Genomic DNA, 24984 nt, shown 5'->3' with positions numbered 1-24984 from the left:
TCAGCGCTGCTACCTTAAAACCTGGAGACTTTGCTGGCCTTGGGATGGTCAGAGATGGAACAAAATGTGGAAATCAAAAGGTATTTTATGGACGGTGCTTACTTTTGCTCCTGCGCATACGTTCTGCGCATCTCGAGATACTCAGGTTTCCTATGGGTGGTGCCTACTAATACAGGGATATTTTTGCGCGGTTTAAAACTATGCGGAGAAAGCAGAACTTAGCAAGTGCTCTTAGTATCCAAAAAGAAAATTGAGGGTAACCATGAAAAGGCCATACATTGTTTTGTATTTTACGGTTTTTTAGAATAATTGTTGATTAATTATCGCTAAAAAGGCCCCGCTACCCCCATTTTTTTTTCTAGATTCCAGTAGCCCATACTAAAATCAGTTTTCGCGCATAATCATAAACTGTGCAAAAATACTTCTGTATTAATAGGTACCGTCCTTAATAGGAGTGCACTGCAGTTATAAATTAAGGTATTTTTGTACAGATCAGAATAAAACAAAACACTGAAAGATATTTTGAGCTTTTTTTATTGCTTTATTGTTGTTGTTGTTGGTGTTGAATCGATGCTTGTGGAAGTGGTTTTAAAAACTTGGAGTTTGACCAAACTAAAATTAGAGTGAAAATGGTTGCTCCTTGCGATCTCAAATATAATAATTTCAAGCGGATCAGAGCTCAAGTCTTAAGTTAACACAATAGACTTGAATAGAACAATAAAACAGGCTGGGTTATATGAGGCATCACCCATAGTTATTATTTCAGAATTATTGGAAGATGATGACCTGTTTTAATTTGTTTTATCACAAACATCTCCAGATGTGTGTCAACTACAAGTGCCAGTCGTATACTCAGTTGAATATTCGCAAGTGTCCATTTGTGGGAAACAAAGAGTGCAATGGAAGAGGGGTGAGTGGAAGTTAAATTATCAATTTACTTGCTATCAGAACGGAAACAAATGCTGGCTTTGTCTCTTAGTGCTTTATTGGTCCCACCACGACCCTGGATGTGAGCTAGAAAGCACACGCTCTGATTGGCTAAGTGCTAGTAGATATTCATATTATTAAACACGTTGTATGGTGCGGTAACATAATTTCAGGTATACAACAGATATTCTGCGGTATCATGCATTTTTGCGTGTTTTTTCGTAAAAAACAAAAAAGTTTTAGCTGGCGCTAAATAGACTCGCAATCAGTGTTGTGGTCAAGTCAATTTTCCCGCGTGTTTCAGTTTCATGACACGAGGTGAAAGGAAACCAACAAAATAGTCTGAAATTCTAACTCAACACTCGATCTGTGTTGTTAGGTCTGTACCAACGAAGGGAAGTGTCATTGTGAAGGCGGCTTTGATCCCAAAGACGGTTGTGCCTCTGGTAAGAAAGAAAATAATCACGCTTTTATTGTATTAGGTAACAATTGAGCACAGGGCCAGATTCATTCTAATTGGGAAACACAGTATCGATAGAGATGCAAAAAATGAATCAATGACGCACGAGTTCAAATATGTCCATCCAAAATGGCGTAAAAATCAAATGTGTTGGCACATGTAGTCGACGAAATTATTGAGTGCATTTTTTGAAAGTGTTCGGAAGCGATCGAGAACATTGGAGTGAATTGTCTTTGGACTTGACTGGAGGATTACTTAAACGAAATAAAGGAATAAATCGAATTGTTTACATAACGGTAGTTTGATTTCTGAATGAATCTGAATATGTGAAACATATACTTGAATAGAAGAAAGACCCTCGCAGTTATTTAGGCAGCTTAAACAGTTACCAAAAGAAAGCCTGAAAAAAATTCGGGCTTGAACGGGATTCGAACCCGTGACCTCTGCGATGCCAGTGCAGCGCTCTATCAACTAAGCTAGCTATCAAGCAAACTGGGAGCTGGACAAATTGTGAATTCGTTATATACCCACGAAGGATATATTTTTGATGTGGCTCAAACTTTTCAACATCTTAACTTAATCACTTTCAGCGTTGTTTCCCTGCGGTGGATCATGGGGGAAGTGGTCTTCGTGGACTGTCTGTAACAAGGGTTGCAACGGGGGCAAGAGAAAGAGACATCGCTTCTGTGACAATCCATTTCCTGTGCACGGAGGAGCTGATTGCCCTGGAGATCGACAAGAATCTGAGGACTGTAATACAGAGAGCTGTCCTGGTAAGTGAGTGTATCCTTTCATTTTGAAACTAGTAAACGGAAGCAAGTAAAGAATTGAGTCCACACAACCCTTCAAAATATACCTTGACGATGTCAACACCTTCCTTAGTACATGTATGGAGTAAATTTGTAAGTGTCGTAACGGATCTAAGCTAAATCCTTCCAGTACAAAACTTGCACGGTTGTTACCGCGGCAGTTTAGAGCGGTGGGCGTTTGTAACCTCACCTTTTTCTCTCGGTACTCTAAGAACAGTTTCAAGTTAGAGAAGAGGTCTTTTGTCAAATATTTGAGCAGTCGTGTGCCAACATACAGCAAAATCTCCATGACAGCGCCCCTTTAATTCTTTTTTAAAATACTCCAATGAACGATCTATTATTTCTCAATTCATTTAACAAATTCGTGTTTGACCTTGTTATTTTATTCTTATTCTATCGGTTCAGTTGCGATATCATGCAGACATTTACAGCAAATCGCCCAGGAAAAGAACCGGTACTACCCCGACGGTATCTACAAGATTAACCCAACAGGTTCCCAGGAAATCATGGCGTACTGTGACATGTCACGTGACGGTGGCGGATGGACGCTATTGGTTGCGAGTCACACTAATAGCTGGACTGCACAGAACGTTCGTTTAAGAAACGCTGACTCTCCTCAGCTGTATGGCGATTATTCTATCCTCAAACATGCAGACAGCATCAAAGCTGACATCAACGTAGCCGGATCAAAGTTTGAATATCGACTGGAAGCTCAGAGTCGAGGTAAGCAATAATTATACTTGAAGAACAAAATACGCGGTAAAAAGGTTTTACGAAAGTGTTTTATTTTCTTGAGTGATGGTGTTTTTCCTTTTTAGTTTTCTGAACTTGGTAGTTGGGTAGAACTTGGCAATTGTACACGTGTTTAAAAACGCTTCATGGAAAACCAATCAAATTGTGTTGTGGTTTTCAGGGTCTTCTTAGAAACCTATTGGAGTGTCCTATTCCATCTCAAATAGAACACTCTTCAAATTCATTTAACATGAAACCTTTCATTAAAAGGGAGTTTGTGAACAGCCGATCAAATGGATTAATTTTTTTTTCAAGAAGCCATTTGAAGGCGTTTTCAAAAAGAACCATCTTCAAGAATCATTCGGTTTGACATTCCTCATTAAAGGGACTTTGCAAACAGCCTATCAAACTTTTTAGTAAGCTATTTGAAGAACAAGTAAACTGTTGCGTTTAAATGCGCTTTGTAAGACCTTTCCAAAATCTCCCAACGTTTGTGAACCAAATTCAGGAGACGCAGCCGTTAGAAACCATTCAGATGTTGCGGTGAAATTTATTTCCAATACTATACGTATAAACCTGAATTCTCTTTTCTGTTATGTTATCACCCAGGTCGATGGGGAGGTATATGGGAAGCACAAAGAGGCTATACCTTTACGGCCACAAACAACAAGCAAACTGACGTCGAGCTCATCAAAAAGTTTGATGACTGGGATTATGCAGACAACGGTATTGAACAAAGAATGCCATGGATTGCTAATGCCAGGTTAACGACTTCAAAAAATGCTAAGTCTTGGTGGGATGGAACGATAACAGGTTGGTATTAATCTAATATCGGATAAAAAGGGATGGAAAAGCTAACGCTGACGGGGAGAGGACAAGCTAAAGGGAAAGAAAGGCAGTCTTCAGCCAATATCCTTTCTATAATATGCTCTTTTGAGCCGCGGAATAAAGTAATTCCTTCCCTTCCCCAACCTTTTTCTTTTTGAGTATCCATAGACATGCATGTGCATTTTCATTTATCTTAATTGTGTTCAAAGGTTCTAGTTCCTTCCTTCTTTCCTTTCGTTAGCAGTTTTTAAGTTGAATAAGCTTTTTATGTAAGTTAATACTGCTTACTGCATGAGATTGTTTAATTACTGTACCGCTCGCCGCTTTTGTCAATAAAAAAAATTAATTGCAAAACAAAAGAAAGAAAGAAAGAAAGAAAGAAAGAAAGAAAGAAAGAAAGAAAGAAAGAAAGAAAGAAAGAAAGAAAGGAAGGAAGAAAGAAAGAAAGAAATAGGCGCGAGACCGACACCCACAAGACAGAGAATACAGAGCGGTGAGGAGAGAAGTGGAGGAAATACAAGAGGGTTTCAGAGTCCAACAGACGAACATTGACGTGGATGTCCTGGGAGGATACGATAGGAAAGTGAAGAATGACTTGAACAGTTTTCTAGGAAGGTCTAAGTCTTAAGTAGTATACAACGAACCATTCTGCTGCACGCAATAAGAATTATCATGATGATCACACCAGATTACGTTACGTTACACTGTTTTTGTATATTTGTCTTTGTACACCCACCGGTACCCCATAAAAGGTGAAAGCAGCTTGGCATTAGGCTCCTCCGTTTAACCTAAGACCAAACATGTAACTAATTACAGACAATTGTCAATAAAGAAAGGCAAACTGGATAAAGGAAAATAAACAGAAGATAATTCGAAGAAAAATCAACGTTTGGGAAAATAGAGGGCAGGCTTTAAAAAAGACTATGCTAATTTGCGAAGATAAGAAAAGAAGTGTAGATTCATGAAGTCCACTCTAGAAGTAATTAGTAAAAAAGGATTAAACCTGGGCCATGTAGTTACCTCACTGTCTCCCTTTGCTATACAGTATATATTTTTCAGTGAAAGCAAGATTGTTTTAAAAAATAACGAGACTCATTTAGGTGTCATTATTGTTAGGTGTAGATAGTCCTCGGCCCCTGTGGGTTTCGGCTGCAGTACCTTAAACGCCTCATTATATTTGCATTTTTTAGGTGATGATAAAAATTATCATCCCGCACCATGGATAAGTGGCCATCTTAAGGAAAGGCAACCATCATATATCTGGTACTGGATGAGAGAAGGACCTTATGAAATCCCAAGGTCCTGTATGGAAGTAAACTTCAGAGGACTTCTGACAAACCCTGTTTCTGGTTAGTAAAAAGAATGTATTGTTTCTTTAGAACTACAGTAAGTTACTAATAATTTGTATTTTGGGCTGTTTCCCCGATCAGACGGTGTTTTTACAATCAAGCCGCCAGGACTTCAACAAGTCAAAACCTATTGTGACTTTACAACGGATGGAGGGGCCTGGACACTACTACTCACAAGCAAGACTCACAGGGGGTGGGACAAGAACAGCATTAAACAGAGAAACACGGACAATCCGTCATTACGAGATGACTTCTCAATTCTTGGAGTCGCAGACGCCCTAAAGGACTTTGACAAATCCCAGGTAACTTAGCTGTCTTCTACTAACATGACATAGTCAATTGAAAACAAATATTGAGCTCGCACCAGAAAACTTAAGGTGGCTGACACCGGTTTCCAGCACGTAACTTTGACAAATCAATACCACCATCAGTTGATACAACAATAATTGTATCAAATACATGCCTAATTATCGGTAAAAAAAAGTTTTAGGTGCTTTCTTAACTTTTTCCAAAAATTTAAGATGGCTCTGAACTTTGTAAAAGTTGCGACTTGACATGCTGCTTACAAATCGAAAGTAAAGAATGGGGGTCGCCCAACTCGTTTTTAGTTAAATTCACCTAAAACCTAAACTTGTTTAGCGCTGCTTTAATTATGTGAAATTGTTACTACGGTAACCAATTAAGCAACTAAATGAATATAACATCTTTGCCAATGGTCAGGCACTATTGTACTATCCAATGAAAAAGATTGCTAAGTAATGATCGGTTATATTATAGCTGAGGGGAAATCCTGCAAATCGTTGGGAGCCACCTTAAGTGAGATTTGAACTATGTGTTTTACCAGGAATACTTCCAATATCGCATTGAGGCAGATGGCAAGAACCGTTGGGGAGGAATCTGGGAGGTACCACGTGACTACACATTCCTTTCCCAAGGCTTCAAACAAACCCAAGTGAAAATAGTTAAAAAGTTCGACTCCTGGGACGAGAAATGCAACTTGGGAAAGCGGATGCCCCGACTAGGTTTAACAAGGAATCTACTGTTAAGCAGTACAGCTTCAGCGGATGACACTTCTGGAACTCTGGTATTCAACTGGGGTGCCAGGTCACCAAAGTACTTGAAAGAGAAGCCCAACCCAGGTGTGGTGAGATACTGGATGAGGGAGGGAGCCAGGTAAGAATAATTAATGCGAAGAAATGAACTCACTCCAAATGTGCAAGAGATAAAACACATTTTCTCTAATACGACAACAGCTCCATAAAACCCTTTCAAGCCTGAAATCAACATCAGTTGGGAGACGAGATGATAGGAAAATTATTTGGAGGAAAATAGGGTTAGTTGTGAAAGGTATGGCAAAACACCATTAGCGATGAGATTATTCCAACATTGTTGTCACCAATTGCTTAAACAAAACACCTTACTTTTTTCACCGTGTTCTGCAGTTTCCGGTCTTTAAGTGATGGTATTTAAGAGGTATGAGCTGGCAATCAACTTATTTCAGTTGTTTTTGTTTTTGTAATAGGGATAAGAATTACTGTAACAGGGATTGTTTTCTTGTCTTAGATTGTCATGCAATGATTTAAAAGTGCACGGAGTGAGAGCTGGTAACAAGTATGAGGATGGCTTTCAAATGATAAGAGTTAGTGCTTCCCAGTATCTCCCCGTCTATTGCGACATGACGACATCTGAGGGTGGGTTCACTCTCCTAGTTACCAGTGCCCACAACGGTTGGACTCGGGCTCAGGCCTCGAGGAGGTAAGTTCAATCACGTGTCTTTGAACTTTTGGAACACGTGGAGAACGGTTTTATTTTCGTGCTAGAACTCACTCCAAGTTGATGAGGACGATTAGAAATGAAACTTTAAATTTTATATATCAGCACTTAATTATTTTAGTAATCTTAGTTCTTATAATAGTCGCCACTTCTATTTTAATTTTGATAGTAGTTTTTACCGATATACAGTTGAACCTCTCCACAACGGCCACCTTGGGGACAGAAGAAAGTGGCCGTTGTGGAGAGGTGGCCGTTATGGGGAGGTAGGGGTGTAATATAACACTTTTCTTTCAGGAAGTACAACATGTTTATTGTGCCAAGTTCATGCTTACTGTAGCCTAAAATGGCAATCCAATCTTAAATAATATATATAGATAAAGTACACAATAAAACGTAAATAATGTTTTGAATCAAAATGTTAACAAGACGAAACGAGCAAGGTTCGCAACATTCGCTATATTATTGTAGACAATTTATGCTTACTGCAGCATATAAACGGAACACAATCAAAATACATATATCATTAAAATGGATACAGAAACGTAGTGTTCCAAAGACAAATGTCGATTACTGCATCAGTTTAGAAAAAAAGGTTTTACAAAAAAGTACTAGACTGGCCGTTGTCGAGAGGTTATTTTGGTAGTTGGGGACGCACTTTAGTGGCCGTTGCCGTTGTAGAGAGGTGGCCGTTGTAGAGAGGTTTAAACAAGAGCTAATGTATGGACTGTCCGCCGGGACAAAAAAAAGTGGCCGTTGTAGAGAGGTGGCCGTTGTGGAGAGGTGGCCGTTAGTGGAGGTTCGACTGTAGTAGTCTTTGTAATTTTTTATATAGTTTTAATTTTTATAATTTTTAGTGCGGACGTATTTTGAACGAGTTTAAGCTCATTAGACGTAACGTGAATAGATAAATGATCGATTCATAGTGGTTTATTGACTGACTGACTGACTGACTGACTGACTGACTGACTGACTGACTGACTGACTGACTGATTGATTGATTGATTGATTGATTGATTGATTGATTGATTGATTGATTGATTGATTGATCGATCGATCGATCGATTGATTCGTGCGTTACAAACGAAGTTAAGGCGTAGTCATTCAGGTAACCTCTGCCATTTCGTCGGCGAAATTTTTTACCCACCAAACACTAAAACCTGGTTACAGTCGAACCTGGCCTTACGGACACCTCTATAATACGGACACCTCTCTATTACGGACAGTTCATTTGGTCCCTGAGAGACCGAAATCCATATAAAGCCTACTTCTCTAAAACGGACACCTCTATAATGCGGACACTTATTCCTGTCCCCTTGGTGTCCGTAATAAAGAGGTTCGACTGTATTTAAATTATTCCCTCGCCTTGATCAGCTAGTAATTCTTAACTCAACTGTATGTTTTGTGCGTAGTGTTACTAACTAGTCTCTAAGCACTCTAGATCTCGATTTTTGTAAAAACTTGCTATCCCTTTTTCTGGTATTGTTTCGTTTTCCCAAAATCATATAATTACGTTTTATATCTCTTAATAACTCGTTGTTGACGATGTTTTTTTTTTTTCGTTTCGAACATGCCAATTTTTCTGTTTGTCCGTTACTAAAGTAATCTAATGCATACAGCTACCTCAGTACAAAGGTTAGATGGAAAAGCAATTTTACAATAATATATCTATAGTTGTGTTGCCCCGATGGACACAAAACGTTTCTCCACTAATAAACTCTACAGGCAGGCTTTTAATTTGGTAATAGAGAACCTAACAGACCACACAAATCTTAAGTACAACCTTATGATAGACAACTGAAACTTCCAGCTTAAGCGCTTCTTCGTCCTCAATCGTTCTAGCCGCGCAATCGCAATCGAATGTGACATCAGCCATTGAACTGACTGGGACGTATTCTGCCCCCGGTTTCCGATAAGGAAGCTCGGCCCTTTAATCTCAGTGCTTTTAAACCTGGGAACGAGACTGCCTGAAGGGTATTTTTAATAGCGCTAGTTGCCTGATGTTACACAAACCAATTCAAGTATCGGTCATGTGGCTTTATGACAGCGCAGAGTGTTACCTAGCCTTCTACATAGTGACGCGTCACGCATTCATTTCTTCCCCACGAATGCGTGACAAGCCCAAAAAGTGTCTGTAAAGAAGGCTGTGTTACCCTACCCTCACCTACAAGGCTTGCGTGACAAGCGCAACAGGAGGACGAAACGAAATCGTAGGGAACACCAAAAATATTGTTACAAGTAATTTACGTGTTTTTGTCTTGAATTTTACAGGAACCAAGTCCGCCCGGCGTTGCATAAGGACTACTCCATTTTGAATCTTGCAGACCATATTAAAAACCTCAACGGCAATGGCTCGTTCCAGTACATGTTGGACGCTAATTCTCGCCGTCATTGGGGTGGAATCTTTCAGGCCCCTATCTCTTATAGGTTTGTTTTTGAAGACTTTTAAATGTATCATGGTAGGGGAATACAGCTCTTGCAAAAAAAAAGTATTGTCTCTATGCGCTTTTGGGATTGAAACGTCGCCGAGAACAAATCCCAGCCAGTTCTACCGGGACACGCCGAATTCGCTGTTATTCGGGAAGAAGTAGAGGTTCACCCAAGGCTTAACTTTTGTGCCTCTTCAGGATAGTTTTCTCGTAAGGAAAGGTTGACAGCCCTCATCAAAAAATCTAATCTATCATGATCAAACTTTTGTTTCTTGTTCTTAACTTGAAGCATAAGACTAAACGGTTTTATTTTATTAAAAGCAAACACAACTTAATTTGGATTTAATGGCGTCATCGTCAAGATTAAGAGAGTTGATCGTCCTTTTCTTTAGGATCAAAAATTGTAATCCTCAGTGCGATCGACACTTTTTCCGAGGGGAAATGTTCGCACGGTATCAATAAATTTATTCATCAAGCTAGCGTTCCATTGCAAAGGATGAGAGGATCATTAAGCCTTCAACGACTTTCTGTTGGTGAAACAATTTAGTTTTAAGAATGAAATTAGAAATAATTCAGATTCGCTGGCGTGCAGCGGGAAGGTTTAGAGTTACAATGCAGGAAGATTTCAGAGTTTAACAGTCTGCGCATCTTCAATCATGGAAAAAGTTGTTGAGACACCTCGGTGTAAATTCTTCTCTCTCTCCTCGTGAAAGGGAGCTTTCCCTTCCCTCTTTTTCAATATTGGAAACAAATAAACATTCAGGAAGCGTTTTGCAACATTGTTGGGGGGGGGGGGGGGGGTGACTACAGATGAAAAAGGCGTTTTCATTCAAATTTTAAAATACCATTGTTAGTTGGAAAACGTTAGTTTAGGTAAATTGTCTCAACACTTTTGATCATGATTGTAGGTACTCATGTAACTGTTACTTAAATTTCCCTCCTTTTTTAGTTTCCTGGCAACAAATGACAAGCAAAGAGACATAAAACTGATACGGAAGTTCAGCAAATGGGAATACTCTTGGTGGAAGTCCATAGACAAGAGAATGCCCTGGTTTGACGCTAAAGGGACTGGTAAGAAGGCTATACTGACCACATCCGGAAGCCCCACCTCCTACCCCGCGGGTTCAATTTTATGGGCCGGTACGGACCGGCATCCGGCTGATTGGATCTGGGATGGTGGCATGAGAGACCCTGGTGTGATCTGGTACTGGGTGAATGAAGATGACTGTGATGCGAATAGAAGACCAGGTAGGGTATAGCTATATCAGTTCCATCCGAAAAAGCAAAAGCAGTAACTGTCATTAAGCTAATTGTTTAGCGATAGTTAAGCCATACTTCTGGCTGTAGATGTGTTTTTGATTTTATGTAACCTTAAGTTAAATTAAATTGAATTTGTATAGCGCATAATTGCCTGACAAGATCATCAAATGCGCTTTACGGTATACGATAAATCTCAAAGTCCAATTGGACTTTGGAAATGTTGTTTTTGAGTAGAGGGGAAAACCGGAGTAACCGGAGAAAAGACCTTTCGGAGCAAGCAAGAGAACCAGTAAAAAACTCAACCTTAATACGACGCCAAGCCAAGAAATCGAATCCGGGCCACATTGGCAGGAGGCGATTGCTCTCACCACTGCACCATCCGTGTCATCTTGACGATAAGAGTCAAAGGTTAACCTCTGAAGAGACACTTAAGAACTTGCCAATCCGTAAATACTTTCTTTGAACAGCTGATTAGTTAGTGTGTCTTAGTTTCATTCCAGGCACCTTGCAGAAGCACCATCTGGGTCTCTCCAAGCAAAAACAACGCAAATGCATTTATAGTAAGCCATTAAGGAGGGTGATGAACTACTTTCATTGACCACCTTTTAGGTGGGCTTCACTTTAACTCATCTATTGTAATTATATCATGAAGATTTCAAGCAGCTGCTAAGATGTTTGTCACAAAAACCTATTTTAATTGCTTTAGCTCCACAAGTAGCTCAGTGGTAGAGCATCTGAACTAGTAATCGGAAGGTCATTTGTGCGACTCCTGTTGGGAGCACTCGAATTTTCTTTTTCCGAGTATGCCTGTGTGAAAAACTGATTAAAAAAAATACATCTATCAAGAATAATCGAGGCGATTCTGTTTTTTTTCCTGCTAACATTTAGCCGGTGATAAACTAATTTTATATGATAGAGTCAGTAAAGAGCGCGCTCTGATTGGCTGATTGGCTCATTTGCCCGTAGGCTGCACGCTGACGTCAGCTTGCTTTCAGCTTGGCTTCTCGCTCATTTTATTAAATCAAATTTTAGTAGTCTTTTAGCACGTAAAATCGCCTGAGCAAATTGTAAAAAAAGTGGCTCTAACCACAAGATATCATTCACAAATGACGAAAAATGTTTGCTTTTTAACACGTGATTATGGAGAAATTTTGTTGTTCTTTTAGTGGATGGTGGATTGACAGAGTGGAGTGAGTGGGGACGATGTGACAAGCTTTGTGCAAGTGGCAAGCAAAGGAGGGTTAAAACATGCACCAATCCCAAGCCGCGCTGTGGAGGAAAGCAGTGTGAATCCAGTGTGCTTACTGAGGAGGAACGATCTTGCACGTACTGCCCCGGTGAGTGGTGTATGTCTAGGTCCTAGCGCAACACTATTATACCAAAAAGACGTAAGACCGGCTACATACCAGCGCTCTTTTTTGTCGGATCTTACAGTAACTGAATAGCCCAATTTCGAAATATTAAAATTCAGCCAGCTGAAACAATAAACATCACTGCGAGGCTCCGAGGTATAAATTGTAGAGTTTATATGGGTTAATTCCCTGGAGCCTCGCAGTGATGTTGATTGTTTCAGGATGAATTTTAATATATCGAAATTGGGCTATTACAATGCAGTAAAGCACATATTACGGGAGTTTATTATATATACTTGGAAGTCATTTGTCGTAAGTGTAACAGCAGCTGCGGGCTAGCACGTTTTCCATCTTGCCTTTTCTAAACTTTTTAGTTTCACTTAGTTTTTTTTAGGTGTGAGGGGACCACTTTAATTGGCTCTTACTGTAGCGGCTCCCCAGCCATTATTTTCTCTTTTTAGTTATTTAATTGTCACTTATTCTTGTTTGTGTTGTACTTGGCTAAGCTAAACAAATTAGAAATAAATAATCTCGTCCATACACAAGCGGCACTTAAACATTACCTACACTCTCCTCAAGCAAGGCGCTAGTGGCCATCAAACGTTCAAACTTTGAACGTGTGTTTGTAGCCGTCCGCCAGTATCTAGTTTGGCTTCATACAGTGGAGCCTCTCCTTACAGACGGTTCACTTGGTCCCTTAGAGACCGAAATCCATATAAAGGATACGTCTCTAAAACGGACACCTCTATAATGCGGACATTTATTCGTGTCCCCTTGGTGTCCGTAATAAAGAGGTTCGACTGTAGCCATATTTTGCAGTATTAGCTAAAGCTGGATCAATGTTAAAACTAATGAAACGTGACTTGTAGCCAACAAGATCCGCCAGTTTGTAGATTGCTCTACTTCATTTCAACTGACCAATGAGGGATTTGTCCTCGAAATTTCAAGCAGAATGACCCTGTCTAAAATTAGATTTTACAACGGTATCATTAGACTACTGCTCTTTTTATGGGTGACTTTCTGTGTCCTGTCATAATCTGTTATGTACAGTAGATACTGGGTGCAAATCTGATACATGAGCGATTTCAAAAACGCGCACCGAATACACCCCAAGGAATCGAACAGTTACAGGTTCTGAAAGTTTGCCAAGATAGTGTCAAGGTTTTCTAGCCTCATCACCGTTATACACCGTGTTCTTAAGTTTTTCAAAGATCGCCAAAACATTTCATTACCATGAAGCGTCTTCAAATGTTAAGAGAAAGACAGTACATTTTAAGAAGTGACATTTTATGTACTCTGCCTTTACCAGAGAGTGGAATACGCAGCTACAATGATTACTGTATCGCCCCTAACACTGGAGGCTGCTCCCCACCGGATGGTGCTTATCTCATCTTTACCAAGAAAAGAGGGAGTGCTTGCAATCAGAGGGACATGATATTTGTCATGGACTGGGATGGTGTTATCCACCACAAGTGCAGCAACAAAGTTGTCTGCCCTGAGGGTAAGATATGAGTTTCTACTAGTTGCTATTTACTTTGCTTTACGAATTCTTAAATGACTTCGAAAATAAATTTGCGTTTGCTTTGCGATCTGATTGGTTGACAAAACTCGCGCCACTTTCTCAACCAATGAGAAGCAAAACCGAAAACAATCAAGACTTGCTCGAACGCATTTTCCCGTGCTTGGCGCCCGTGACATGTATTTGCTTGAAGTTCTGATTGGTTCATTGCACTGTTTACGTTTGTTGTGATTGGCCAGAGTAATTACTTCGATTTTGATTTAAATCAAATTTTACAGTTCAGGCCCCAGTTGTTGAAAGACCGGATAACTTCCTCTAACGGACACAATGTATTGGTTGGAGTACATATCTGTTGAATAGTGGTTTATCAACTAGATAGCGTTATCCTAAGAAGGGTCTGATTATTTTCTGATTTTGTCGTAGGAAATTACCCTACTTGGCGTCGCAAACTGATGCTGAAGGACAAATGCGACCAGAGCATTTCCAGGCACATAAGGTATGGTTATAATCACTTGGCCCGTACTTAGGCCAAAATGTTTATCGAGGTGGCGTAAAAAGGGGAGATAAAAATAAATCTTTTTTTAAGGCGGATTTATTTTTCCATATCTCTTGAGCCTTCCGAAAGACCCGTCATCTCAAAATATTTTCTGTTTGGATTGTTCCAATTAAGCTTACTATTCATAATAATTGTTTAGAATGATTTTAAATACTAGAAGTAATCATTGATTGCGGTCACACCTGCGCCTTAACTTTAATAAACTATAGTTAGTCTTCAGGCTTAACTATCGGACCTATGGTTAGCGACAATAGCAAAACAATGGTTACAGTCACATCTATGCCTTAACTATAGTTTGTCTTTAGTGAGGCTTCAGTTTCAAGACATCAAATCAGTGAATGGTAAAAAAAAGGATGTCTCATTACCAGTTTTATACAAGCGTGCGAGAAACGCACGTATGCTAACTAAATGACAAAAATGGATACTTTTTCAATCAAATTTAGACTGTGAAAGCCTTTTTTACACTTGAGATTTTTGTGCAATTTTTGTCGTACTTCTATAATGAAACTTGTCACGCTCACTGGCAACTGAATTAAATTTTTAAATCGCGCGTGTAGGACTGAGTGATTTCAGCACATTTGTCGCCGCGATCGATTTTAGGTGTTTCCAACATGTTTAAATTGTATGATGCAAATTTGCTGGATTTGTCAGAAAACGTATAGCAACACGGCACTGAGGTTGCATATGATTTACACGTGCAATCTAAAGTGGAAGTCTTGCGGAAGATAAATTGCAGATAAATCCGGCAAAAGTCGCAAAAGGAATGGTATGTGACTTTAATAGCTATGTTACATCACGAAATATTTTTAGTAAGTTATTGATGTTTACTACAACACATTGAGTTTTTTAATGAATTGTCGCACAATTCAGTTAATTTGGCTATTCAAACAACATTCTACAACTCAGTACGCACATAAACAATAAGATGTAAAAGGCGTTTTCTGTCGATTTTCGCTGGTATGTTCTCAAGGATAATTAATGTACATATTTAAGTCTTACAAAATGTATCATGTGCGATTGCCAGTGAATTATTTTTCTGCTTAGTACACAGGTTAATTCCTTCATTTAATTCAGTATAGGCATAAACAATAATAAATTTAGATACTCACTGTTGACTGCAGTTTGATATGTGCCGAGCTGGTGTGTTCCAGTGAATTCTGGCTTTGTGACAATACGATCGAACCGCTTCAGCTCATTACTTCGGTCGAGTTTGACGTCCAAACTGTGAACTGGTGTCAGGCCCGCATTTTACAAGCGTTAGGATAAAGCACAATAAATTCGCCACCTTTTCTCTATATGCAACCGAAGCTTCATCAGTTTGAGAAGCACGAATTCCACCATGTCACACTTAAACTTTTCCCATATTTCTGTTCACCGGCAAGCGGCTAAGTGCCCCAAAATAAATTATACAAAATGCCGGCGAAATGGTGCGCGACGCGCGACAGCGCAACAGCAAAACCACAGGACACCCAACAGATAAGGATGTGGTTAAGGACCACAAAAGGCGAGCTGGAACTCCTTCAAAGACTGAAAAAGGCGTGTAATTTAAGTGTTCGCCACCAGCTATCTCAGATAAATGAAACTATTTTGACAGAGTACGTCAATTTTGGTCTGAGACGGAAGGAAATTTCTTACAACCAGCAAGGCTGGCGGAACCCGAATAATGCTATACAGGTTTTAAATCCGTCAGAAGGTCTTGCCTTTCGTTTATTTAAATTTCAAATGCTGTAAATAAGTTGAGCTTGGAAAACTTTACCAAGAAAATTGCTTCGGTTGCCTCTATCAAACCACTCTATCCCATTAATTTAATAAATTTAATTACGTCCAGAAAATAATTGAAATCTTTAATCTACCTGCTTTTTTTTTCTTTCTTGACAAACATTCTCTCGTTACGCCGAAATTAAAAACCTGATAGCGTGCTTTATCGCTATAATATGCAAAAGGTCGAGGACTCCGATTTTTTACTTTGTCTTGATAATGCTCATGACTGAATACCAAATGTTTCTAAAGGAACTGGTCAGAACAAATTTGTTCGAAGAGGACCCACCTTGTCTAGGGTAGAGGGTTATCTCTTGGGGTTATCGAATAGACCACGTATCTTATGAACATTACCAACATAATTTTATTGGCTTTAAATTTGAGTTGACAAAGAAATATTCAGCTAACAAGACTCAGAATTGTTAGATAGACAAGAAAACTGCATTGTCATTTTTAGATAGAGGGTGCAGTAGCTACGCGATAAAGCCGGACACCATCTTTTGAGGTTGAGGAAGGGGAATTCAGGCAGAGACAACCATCTATTTTGTGGTTTGGTGGGCCCTTCTCGAGTATAGTAGTTTTTACCACTTCCCTAAGACGTATATGTACAATTAATTAATAACGGTTTTGTTTATATTCATGTTCTTTTCCCCTATTGTAGGCTGAAGGCCAATAACGCCCTGAAAAATCTTAAAAGTAACTTCTGCGTCCATCCCAATGGCGGATCGCCTGGTGAAGGAAGGACCCTGGTTTATTGGCGTGGCTGCAACAGCGAGAAGTTGAAACTGGACTTCTTTGACCTCGGTAAGAACGTTTTGTGTGGTACTTGGTGATTGAAAGACAACTATTTATTATTATTATTATTATTATTATTATTATTATTATTATTATTATTATTATTATTATTATTATTATTTTTATTTTTATTAAGATCATCTAGAAATGGAGGCAATATGCCAAAACCATGTCATGGATCAGAAGCCGAATTTCATTCGCACTATTAAGACCTGCACTCGCCTGTCTTGATCTATGGCAATACGAAGAATTCAATGTGGCATCAAGAACGCCAAAATTGACACTGAAACTGCAGATGGAGCCATTTGAGAGACTGCTTATGTTATTTTATTATATTATATTTTTTTATAATTTTTTTTAGTCAAGTGGAGCTGATTTTAAAATAATACTGAATTTCATTAAACTTTTTTTTTTAACAAATTCCTCTATCTTTATAGATGATTCGTCCCATTATACTCATTATACTCATTGACTTTTTTAATTCTATCATCTTTTTGTTTATGATATGAACATTAATTAACGAATGCTTTTGTAATTGTATCGCTTTTGCATTATTATTATTATTATTATTATTATTATTATTATTATTATTATTATTATTATTATTATTATTCAAAATTAAGTGTCGCGGAGAGTGATTCACGCCCATGAAAACCTTAAGAAAATCGCAGCAATTGTGTTTTGTTCCGGACCTATTGTTCAGACACTTTCTCCTGGATTTTTGATGATCTTGAAATTATCACATGACAATGATCTCCCCAAACCCTATCTTCTCGAGCTCATTCCACGGGCAATTATATCAATATCATCCGATAGTCCCTGAACAGAACACTAACTTGATTAAAACATATATTAATTCAAGAAGCACGAAGATGGGGCATTTCTTTTTTTGCAGTTTTTAAGAAGACTTTCCACAGCTGAAACAGTTGGAAAGACTTAGCTTGATTCCCTTCAAACCAAGGCCTTCTCAGAATGAGTCATAGCTGTTGAATTATGACTAAATTTTTTATTTATTTATTTATTTTATTTTTCTATTTTATTCCTTTTTACAGATGTGGAAGACTAATAAACCATTTGTGAGTTACTTTAAACCTCATCATAAAAGCAAGGTTTCGTGTACGTGTACCGCAGTTTTTATGATGAAAATTAGCTTTCATTCATATGCAAACAAAAAAGAGTAACTTTTAGATGAAAAGATTTGCACTGAGCATATATGAGGTTTGAAGTCGGAAATGGTGTATTATCAAGGCAGCAAACTTCAAGCAAAATGCTTCGGAAGTAGCCAAGCAAGACTTATCTCAAGCTTGTAGTAAACTTTAGTGTTAGTTTAGCTATTGTTTAGGAGCCAATAATCTTTGGAACTTATATACTCGGCTTATGTAATACTTGTAATCCTCTGCATGCAATGCTCTGCATTGTTTTTTTATTGTTAAATAAAGTAACGCGATTACACTGAAAAAAAAATCGTCGTTTTGGATTATAACTTACTCAGATAAAAGTAGACAAATTCATCAGATCATGAATCATCTACCGGGCCGACAAGTCAATATGTTTCATTTATTCATATTAATTTAGTTACCAAGGAATATTCGTACTTAGGAAATGAATCAGCCATATTTTCACACAGGATGAATGTTGACAAGGAAAACGTTCTGTAGGTCACGTTACATGTCACGCGTTTCAGAAGCCACCGCCGTTCAATATTTATAAATTTTCCCTAGCCTTACACTGCTTCACAGGTCGTTATATAAGTACGAGCGGGCAGTAAGTCAGATAAGTTTGAGCGGGCCGACAAATAAGTACGATTGGGCCGTCAGATACTGATACGAGCTGGTCGTCAGACAAGCTCGTGTGGCAATCAAATACGTATAGAATGTTGGCCATGGCATACAAGTGCGAACGGCGGTCAAAACGTACGAGCTGCTGATACAGACTAGTAACATTGTATGTTCTACAAAAGGTTACATACAGCTATTTCAATTAACGTTGTCGGATCAAAGCTAAAAGCTTAAAGACAAGACCGAAAGTTTACGTGGGATTTTTATGAATAAATTCATCAAAATCAGTCATGCCTGGAGAAAACAATAGGTTGTAATTAGCAGTACAATGACCTGCACGTGCAGAGATGATTTTGATGAAATTATTCATAAAAATAATCCCACAAAACATTGCGGTCTTGTCTTTTAGCTTGATTTTAATCCGACAACGTTAGTTGAAATAGCTGTATATTGAAGGTCCCAAACCTACTCGAGTGCCGACACTCCCATTACTGTCCCTCGGGGGAGGGGGATGGGGAAATCTTCATTGTTACGTTAATTTTACGTTGCGTCCCTACGTACGTAAATAAAGTTAATAGGGACCTTAAGCGGCGACGACGACGACGTCAACGAGAACGTCAGAACACAATAGTTTTAATTAGCAAAACACTGGCTCTGCACGTGCGTTATACACTTTGGTACATTTCTTTGCCGTCCTCTGCAAAACAGCAACGTGAAATGACCAAATTTAAGGTTTTATGGAGAACGTGAACGCATGATAATTAATTTTCCTTTCTCTTTCTGAACTTTAAAAGCGGCCCTACGACGTTAGCTCCTCGATAGTTCGGCCACATTGCACAAACTGAGAGAGTATAAATCATCGCAAATTTATTTAGAAGACGCGAAGGTAATTTTTTTAAGTTCCGTTTCCGTCCGCGTCGTCGTCGTCGTCTCTGCTTAAGGTCCCTAATGTTTAACAGTTTTCGTAAACCCACAAGTGTCCCAAGCTCACGTTTAGAGAAAGCGAAAAATTAATTATCTATTTATTCATATATGCGTCACGGCTGTGTGAGTTGGAACGTGACCTTTCATCTTACGCGGTGTTAGGTTACATGAGAACCGTTGAGAATTTGAGCGCTTTATAAGACGTTGTATGGGGAATAAAATATCGTTCATTTAGAACCCTAAATACATTCATTATCCTCATTTTTTACGTAAGATGATTAAAACAAACTCACCTCTTGTGTGTCCGTTGTGCTTTTGCGTTATTTTCGCTGTTTTGGGCTTTTTATACCACCACTGTTGTCTCCTTCATAAGACGAAGTCTTATGAAGGAGACATGTAACCTAACACCGCGTAAGATGAAAGGTCACGTTCCAACTCACACAGCCGTGACGCATATATGAATAAATAGATAATTAATTTTTCGCTTTCTCTAAACGTGAGCTTGGGAGGCCTGTGGTTCTACTTTTTACGTTTCCCCATGCGACTCACACGTCGGCTCTATTTTTATTTATGCACGTAAACAGTCATGTGGATGTATAGAACCGAACAGTGGAATCTGGCCTTCGGTGTCTCGAAGAAGCTTCAAGATAAGGGACCGATCGTTTATTACGTCCTAGGAGTGGGGGGGGGGGGGGGGGGGGAGGTATGAAAATTTAACCCCCCCAAAAAATTTTCAAACAAAAGTTTTACCCCCCACTGCAATGACAGCTTGAAAATTTTCATGATTGATGACAAGAATAACTGCTAAATACATTTAGTTGGTACCTTTTGTATGTCTTAAAATCCCCCCCCCCCCTTACTTTTCGTGCAAGGTAAAAAATTACCCCCCCCCCCAAAAAAAAAGAACTCGTTTTAAAAAAAATTACTTCCCTTAAAAAACCACCCCCCCCCCCTCCCCCTAAAACGTAATAAACGATCGGTCCCTAAACAAAACTGAATTACAAATTATCCATCGAAGATTCATCTTCGTTCATGAAGTTTTCCCGGCCTGTGTAGCAAGCGTTTCAGTGAAGTCTTGACATTTTTCTTTTTTATTATTTTTTTTGTTCAGTTTTGAACGCGCAGAAATTGAGACCAATATATGTGACCCTCCATGAGAAAACAGGGACAAAGGTGATAGCACGCTCACAACACGCTTCCACTTCAAAACAAAAGAATTTGATTTTAGCTCGCTTAAGGCGTGTTCAGAATCTTGCCTCATTACTGAATCTTTTGTTTTACAGGACACGCTAAAAACAATAAACGCGTGACCTACCGAACAAAGAAGCGTGATCCATCGAACAAAAAAGCGTGTTAAACTTCAAAACAAAAGCTCTGTGTGAAAACACACCAAAGCGTGACCACTTTACTTTTATTTGTAGCAGACATTCGGAAAAACCTTCTCGTCATGCTGTCAACTTGCCATCCTTTATTCGGAAAAAGCCGAAAAGTTCGTGCTATGGATTTGCATCAGTCCTTCTTCACATTCAGTGGTTGACATGATTTAACGAGCTAAAAAAATATTTTTCTCCACCGGGTAGCGTTGAAATGTAAACATCAAATGAACAAGAAACATTCCGGCTCGCTTTTTCGCCTCAAACAAACTTTAGTTTCAGACAGGATTTTCTATCACTTGGAAAGAACATTTAAATCCTACAGCTTGCTGGCATGCTTCTGAGCAAATTTATCGAGCGAAAAAAAAAGGCATAAAATCCCACTGAAACTGGCTTCACAGCCTAAAGATTGCCCAGGGGGGACTCTGATACGAAAGGGGCGGGAATGCTCGTGGTCTCGCTTCGGATTTTGGTCTCACCTAGGGTGTTCTGAGCCACTGTAATTTGTATTTGTTTGTGTTTTAAAATAGTCCCTTTTAGGGGTTAAAAAAGCTTGGGCCACCCCCCAATTGATCTCCATTAAATTTCCGACGAGCATCCCAGCCCCTTTCATATAAGAGTCCCCCCACCCCGGGAAAGATTGCACATTTTAAACAGTCCTCCGTTTCCGGTCTTAGAGCTACTTTGCGCTTAAAGGTAGCTGATCACGTGAATCATGAAACATCAGTATGTAGGAACACTTATGGAACATTTGACATGGCACGCGTAGTCGTCTTGAATTCAAATACAGTCTCTCTCGAAGTTACAACACTAAGTAAAAAAAAAAACGGCACGAAACAAACCAGGGGTATGGAACGTGCGATTGTACAATTAAAATTATATTTAGGCCGCATGACCATTTGTTAAATAACATAAAAGGAACTCAGAGTGTCAATTACGCAAAACGAGATTACGTAAGGTCGGCAATTACGTGGATTCAGGATCCAGGAGGGAGGAGGATATTTTTTGTTGGGATGTGACTCCGAGGGTCTAAGACCGAAATATGCATGTTTTTAATTCCTGTTTTGAGACCTTGGTGTGTAAAGTACATCCTGACTCATAGATATTCTTACCAAAATAGTTAAAATAGATATAGGCTCGAAACCCCTTCCTCTTGGAGCAGCACATGCCTAGCTAGTTTAAACAAAGCACTCGCACAACCCCCCCACCCGCCGTCCCTCTCCGGTTGCAGAGTGATTGCGTCAGTGTCCAGATTGTGTCATCAATTCCGCGTCCAAATTCCTGGATATCTCGTCTACACAGGCTAGATTCGCTATATATAGCATTCCTGATTCTCGTCATAAACGGCGCAGCTCTTACGTGATCTGTTTAAATCAGGGATTACGCCGACCATTTATTACGCTCAACAGGTTTGTAGGAATTTTTTTTCTTAAATGATATTGCCTGCTATTTCCGTATTCTGGGAATCTCTGAATTAGTGGCTGTCGATTTCCAGGGGTGGCCAGTCACAATATTTCATTTTGTACCTTGCAAGTTATAACGCGCGAGTACTGAGTGTCGGTTACAGTTGTACTTCTATAAAACATTGTAACAACCGTTAGGACGTACATGGCAGTTGGAAACAAAGGCTGTTTGATCATGATCTGGTATTGAATGTCAAGGTTATTGCAGGTACAAATGTTCATTATTTTTCAGGAGTCATTCAATTCTGTGAGAAGGTGCTGTCAACAGTTTAGTAACGCGGCTGACGTCTCATTTGTTTTCAAATGCTTCTTGAAAGAGTTTTGATGCTGTTTCTTGCCGCACTGTCTACTCAAGGTTAGTTCCGCTTCAGTTTATTTTGTCCTGTAAAGGGGTCTGTAAATGACTCGATAACTTAAAACCGTTTCAAAGTAAATCAAAGGCTACCAACCAAGGAATTCAAGAAGTTTGTAGATTTTTCTTTGACGTATTTGGATATAGAATACGTCTTTTGATGCACACAATCAACTGTAAAAACAAAGCAAACAATTTCGGGGTAATCAACTGAAATGGGTAAACAATAACCAAGCCTAAGCGTACCACCGTCGGAGCAGGTTTGGGACCGTGACCTTTGAGTGCAAACAGTATTTGGTTACAGACTACCGTTGAAAGAGCTTTATGAGACTTTTTATGGGCAATAAAATATCGTAGATCGCGAACTAAATTTTAACATATGATCCTATTTCAGCCAAAGTACAGAAGTACATAATTTTCAAATATCCTTCTTCATTCTCCGGGGGGGGGGGGGGGGGTAACCTCCCATATATAAGCTTTATGGGTTTGTGCTTCTGTGAAGCGTATATAGGTTTCTTGGCATCATTTACTTTTGTACCGTAAACGGTGGCGGGAGTGGGGGGTGGGGGGGGGGGAGGGGGTGGGTTCATTTGTAATGTATTAGGTAATTCTTGATTGATGTTAAAATTTGTAAACATGAGTTGGAAAATAAAGCGATTTTACAAAAAAAAATTAAATTAAAACTATAGGTGAACATGCTCTCTTGTTAATCATTTTCTCTGCCGGACTTAGCTTAGTCTCGAAGCAAAACCACGATGTTCTCTATGGGGTTGCGCGAGTGCGGTACGTGCGCGCGCACTTCAAGGTTGTGTGATGCGTAAAGATTCAGTAGAATATATCATCTTTGGAGCCTTAATCCCCGGGGGGAGTACTCCCTATAATGGCCTATACGGGAAGGCTCCGCCCGAAAGGGGTACCTTTTTCACGCTTCAGTTATATGAAAGGATAGGGATTTCACGAGTCGAAGTATATGAAAGGGTAGGGAAATCTTTCATTTAGGTATTTAAAAGGGCCTTTCATTATTTTCCAGCGGAAGGTATACAAAAGGGGTACGATTTGTCAATGGAAGGTATACGAAAGGGATACCTTTTCAGTTAAAAATGGTATATAAAAGGGTAAGAGGGCGGACCTCAGGGCAGAGCCTCTCTGTATTAAATTTTTTAGTACCCCCCCGGCGGGGGTCTTAAAAATTGACGGGGAAAACTGTTGTTTTGACTAGTCAGTTTTCTTGTTTTCAATTGTAATACCATAATGAACTCGTTCTTCTTCAACAGCATCAATTTCACCCCCAGCTAACGTCCAGGGCTACAATACAAGCTCCACCACGATTTTTGTTCAGTGGAGCAATGTCCCAATAACAACCAACGAAACTGGTTTAATTAAAAATTACACGGTCACCTTCAAAGAATTACCCTATGGCGATCTACAAACAATAGCAGTGGTTGCACCAAGAACAAACACTACACTGACAGGTCTGAATGAATACACCAACTACAGCATCACAGTGTTTGCTTCTACGGTGAAGGAAGATGGAAATGCAAGTGAACCTATCATTGTCATCACGGATCAAGACAGTAAGTGTACAAACGCATTTTTGTTTATCACAAAAGATAACGACATTAATCGTTTATTTTAAAGTAACAGAACTTGTTTAAACGGTAACCTATCACGACAAAATTAAGGTCCAAGAAAAAAATGGAGTTCCAAACCTTTGCTAAGTTACAGAAGAAGCCTCTGTGCATCGTGCTATGTTTTGCTTACAGGTCATTTAAGAATTATTTTACCATCTGTTTCGATGTAATTTTAATCATGATTTTTATAATTGTACTAGATCCAGGAACAACCTTAGGAAAATGGCAGCCAATGGAAGATTCCGTCACTCGGGGAAGCGTCCTTACTATCCATTTTAAGCATGGTCTCTCTAAAGCCATTTTGTATTTTTCAAATATCTTGTCCTTTCGATTAGAATTATTATCCCATCCATTAGGCTTCATTAATCCATTAATTTTATAGGGATTTTAAATAAAATTTAAATTTTGTAGCAATATTAATCAATCAGGATATGTATGTGGATGTATCGTTTATTTATTTTAGGATTTTAATTCTTATAGATTAGTTCGTAGGTTATCAATTTGTAATTTGTATAAGATATTATATTAATTGTAGTGTGCATTTTATTACTTTTATAGAAAAAGCGCAATATAAGTAATTATTATTATTATTAGTATTATTATTATTATTATTATTATTATTATTATTATTATCATCATCATCATTATTATTATTATTATTATTATTATAAATTTATAGCTTATTATGAATTTTTTAGTTGTTTTTAATTTCTAATCATTTCCAATGTACGTGTTAGTTTGTATCTTAAGTTATCAATCTATTTAGTCTTGAAGAGGACCCTGCTGTGTAAGTCACTTCTAGTGAAGTTGGTTTTCTCAACGTACATATGCCTTAACGAGAATCATTTTGGGTTAAAACGACTTCTTTACTTTCACTTTTAAACGCATTTCAATAGTGCTGAATTAATATGAGCTCGCT

General features: G+C 38.8%; 1 protein-coding gene and 1 long non-coding RNA gene across 2 annotated transcripts in view; one reads left to right on the top strand and one right to left on the bottom strand.

Annotated features, from left to right (window-relative positions):
- Positions 1–18000, top strand: part of LOC146462644 (uncharacterized) — a 43960-nt gene extending 25960 nt beyond the window's left edge. Inside the window, exons 29-45 of the mRNA XM_085085423.1 lie at positions 5–80; positions 821–910; positions 1307–1373; positions 1978–2160; positions 2602–2919; positions 3538–3741; positions 4947–5105; positions 5187–5407; positions 5950–6278; positions 6669–6860; positions 9147–9302; positions 10254–10552; positions 11731–11901; positions 13226–13417; positions 13859–13931; positions 16411–16553; positions 17597–18000. Coding sequence (XP_084941549.1) covers positions 5–80; positions 821–910; positions 1307–1373; positions 1978–2160; positions 2602–2919; positions 3538–3741; positions 4947–5105; positions 5187–5407; positions 5950–6278; positions 6669–6860; positions 9147–9302; positions 10254–10552; positions 11731–11901; positions 13226–13417; positions 13859–13931; positions 16411–16553; positions 17597–17610 — 2887 coding nt within the window. The 3' untranslated portion in view covers positions 17611–18000. The remainder of the gene's footprint in view (positions 1–4; positions 81–820; positions 911–1306; positions 1374–1977; positions 2161–2601; positions 2920–3537; positions 3742–4946; positions 5106–5186; positions 5408–5949; positions 6279–6668; positions 6861–9146; positions 9303–10253; positions 10553–11730; positions 11902–13225; positions 13418–13858; positions 13932–16410; positions 16554–17596) is intronic.
- Positions 1–24984, bottom strand: part of LOC146462638 (uncharacterized) — a 243281-nt gene that overhangs the window by 19397 nt on the left and 198900 nt on the right. The window lies entirely within an intron of this gene.

The sequence above is a fragment of the Pavona decussata genome, unplaced genomic scaffold (genome assembly GCF_977016875.1).
Source record: "Pavona decussata unplaced genomic scaffold, jaPavDecu1.1 SCAFFOLD_186, whole genome shotgun sequence".
Lineage (NCBI taxonomy): Eukaryota > Metazoa > Cnidaria > Anthozoa > Scleractinia > Agariciidae > Pavona > Pavona decussata.
Note: the sequence above shows the minus strand (reverse complement) of the source record. Positions and strands in the feature narration are given on the sequence as shown.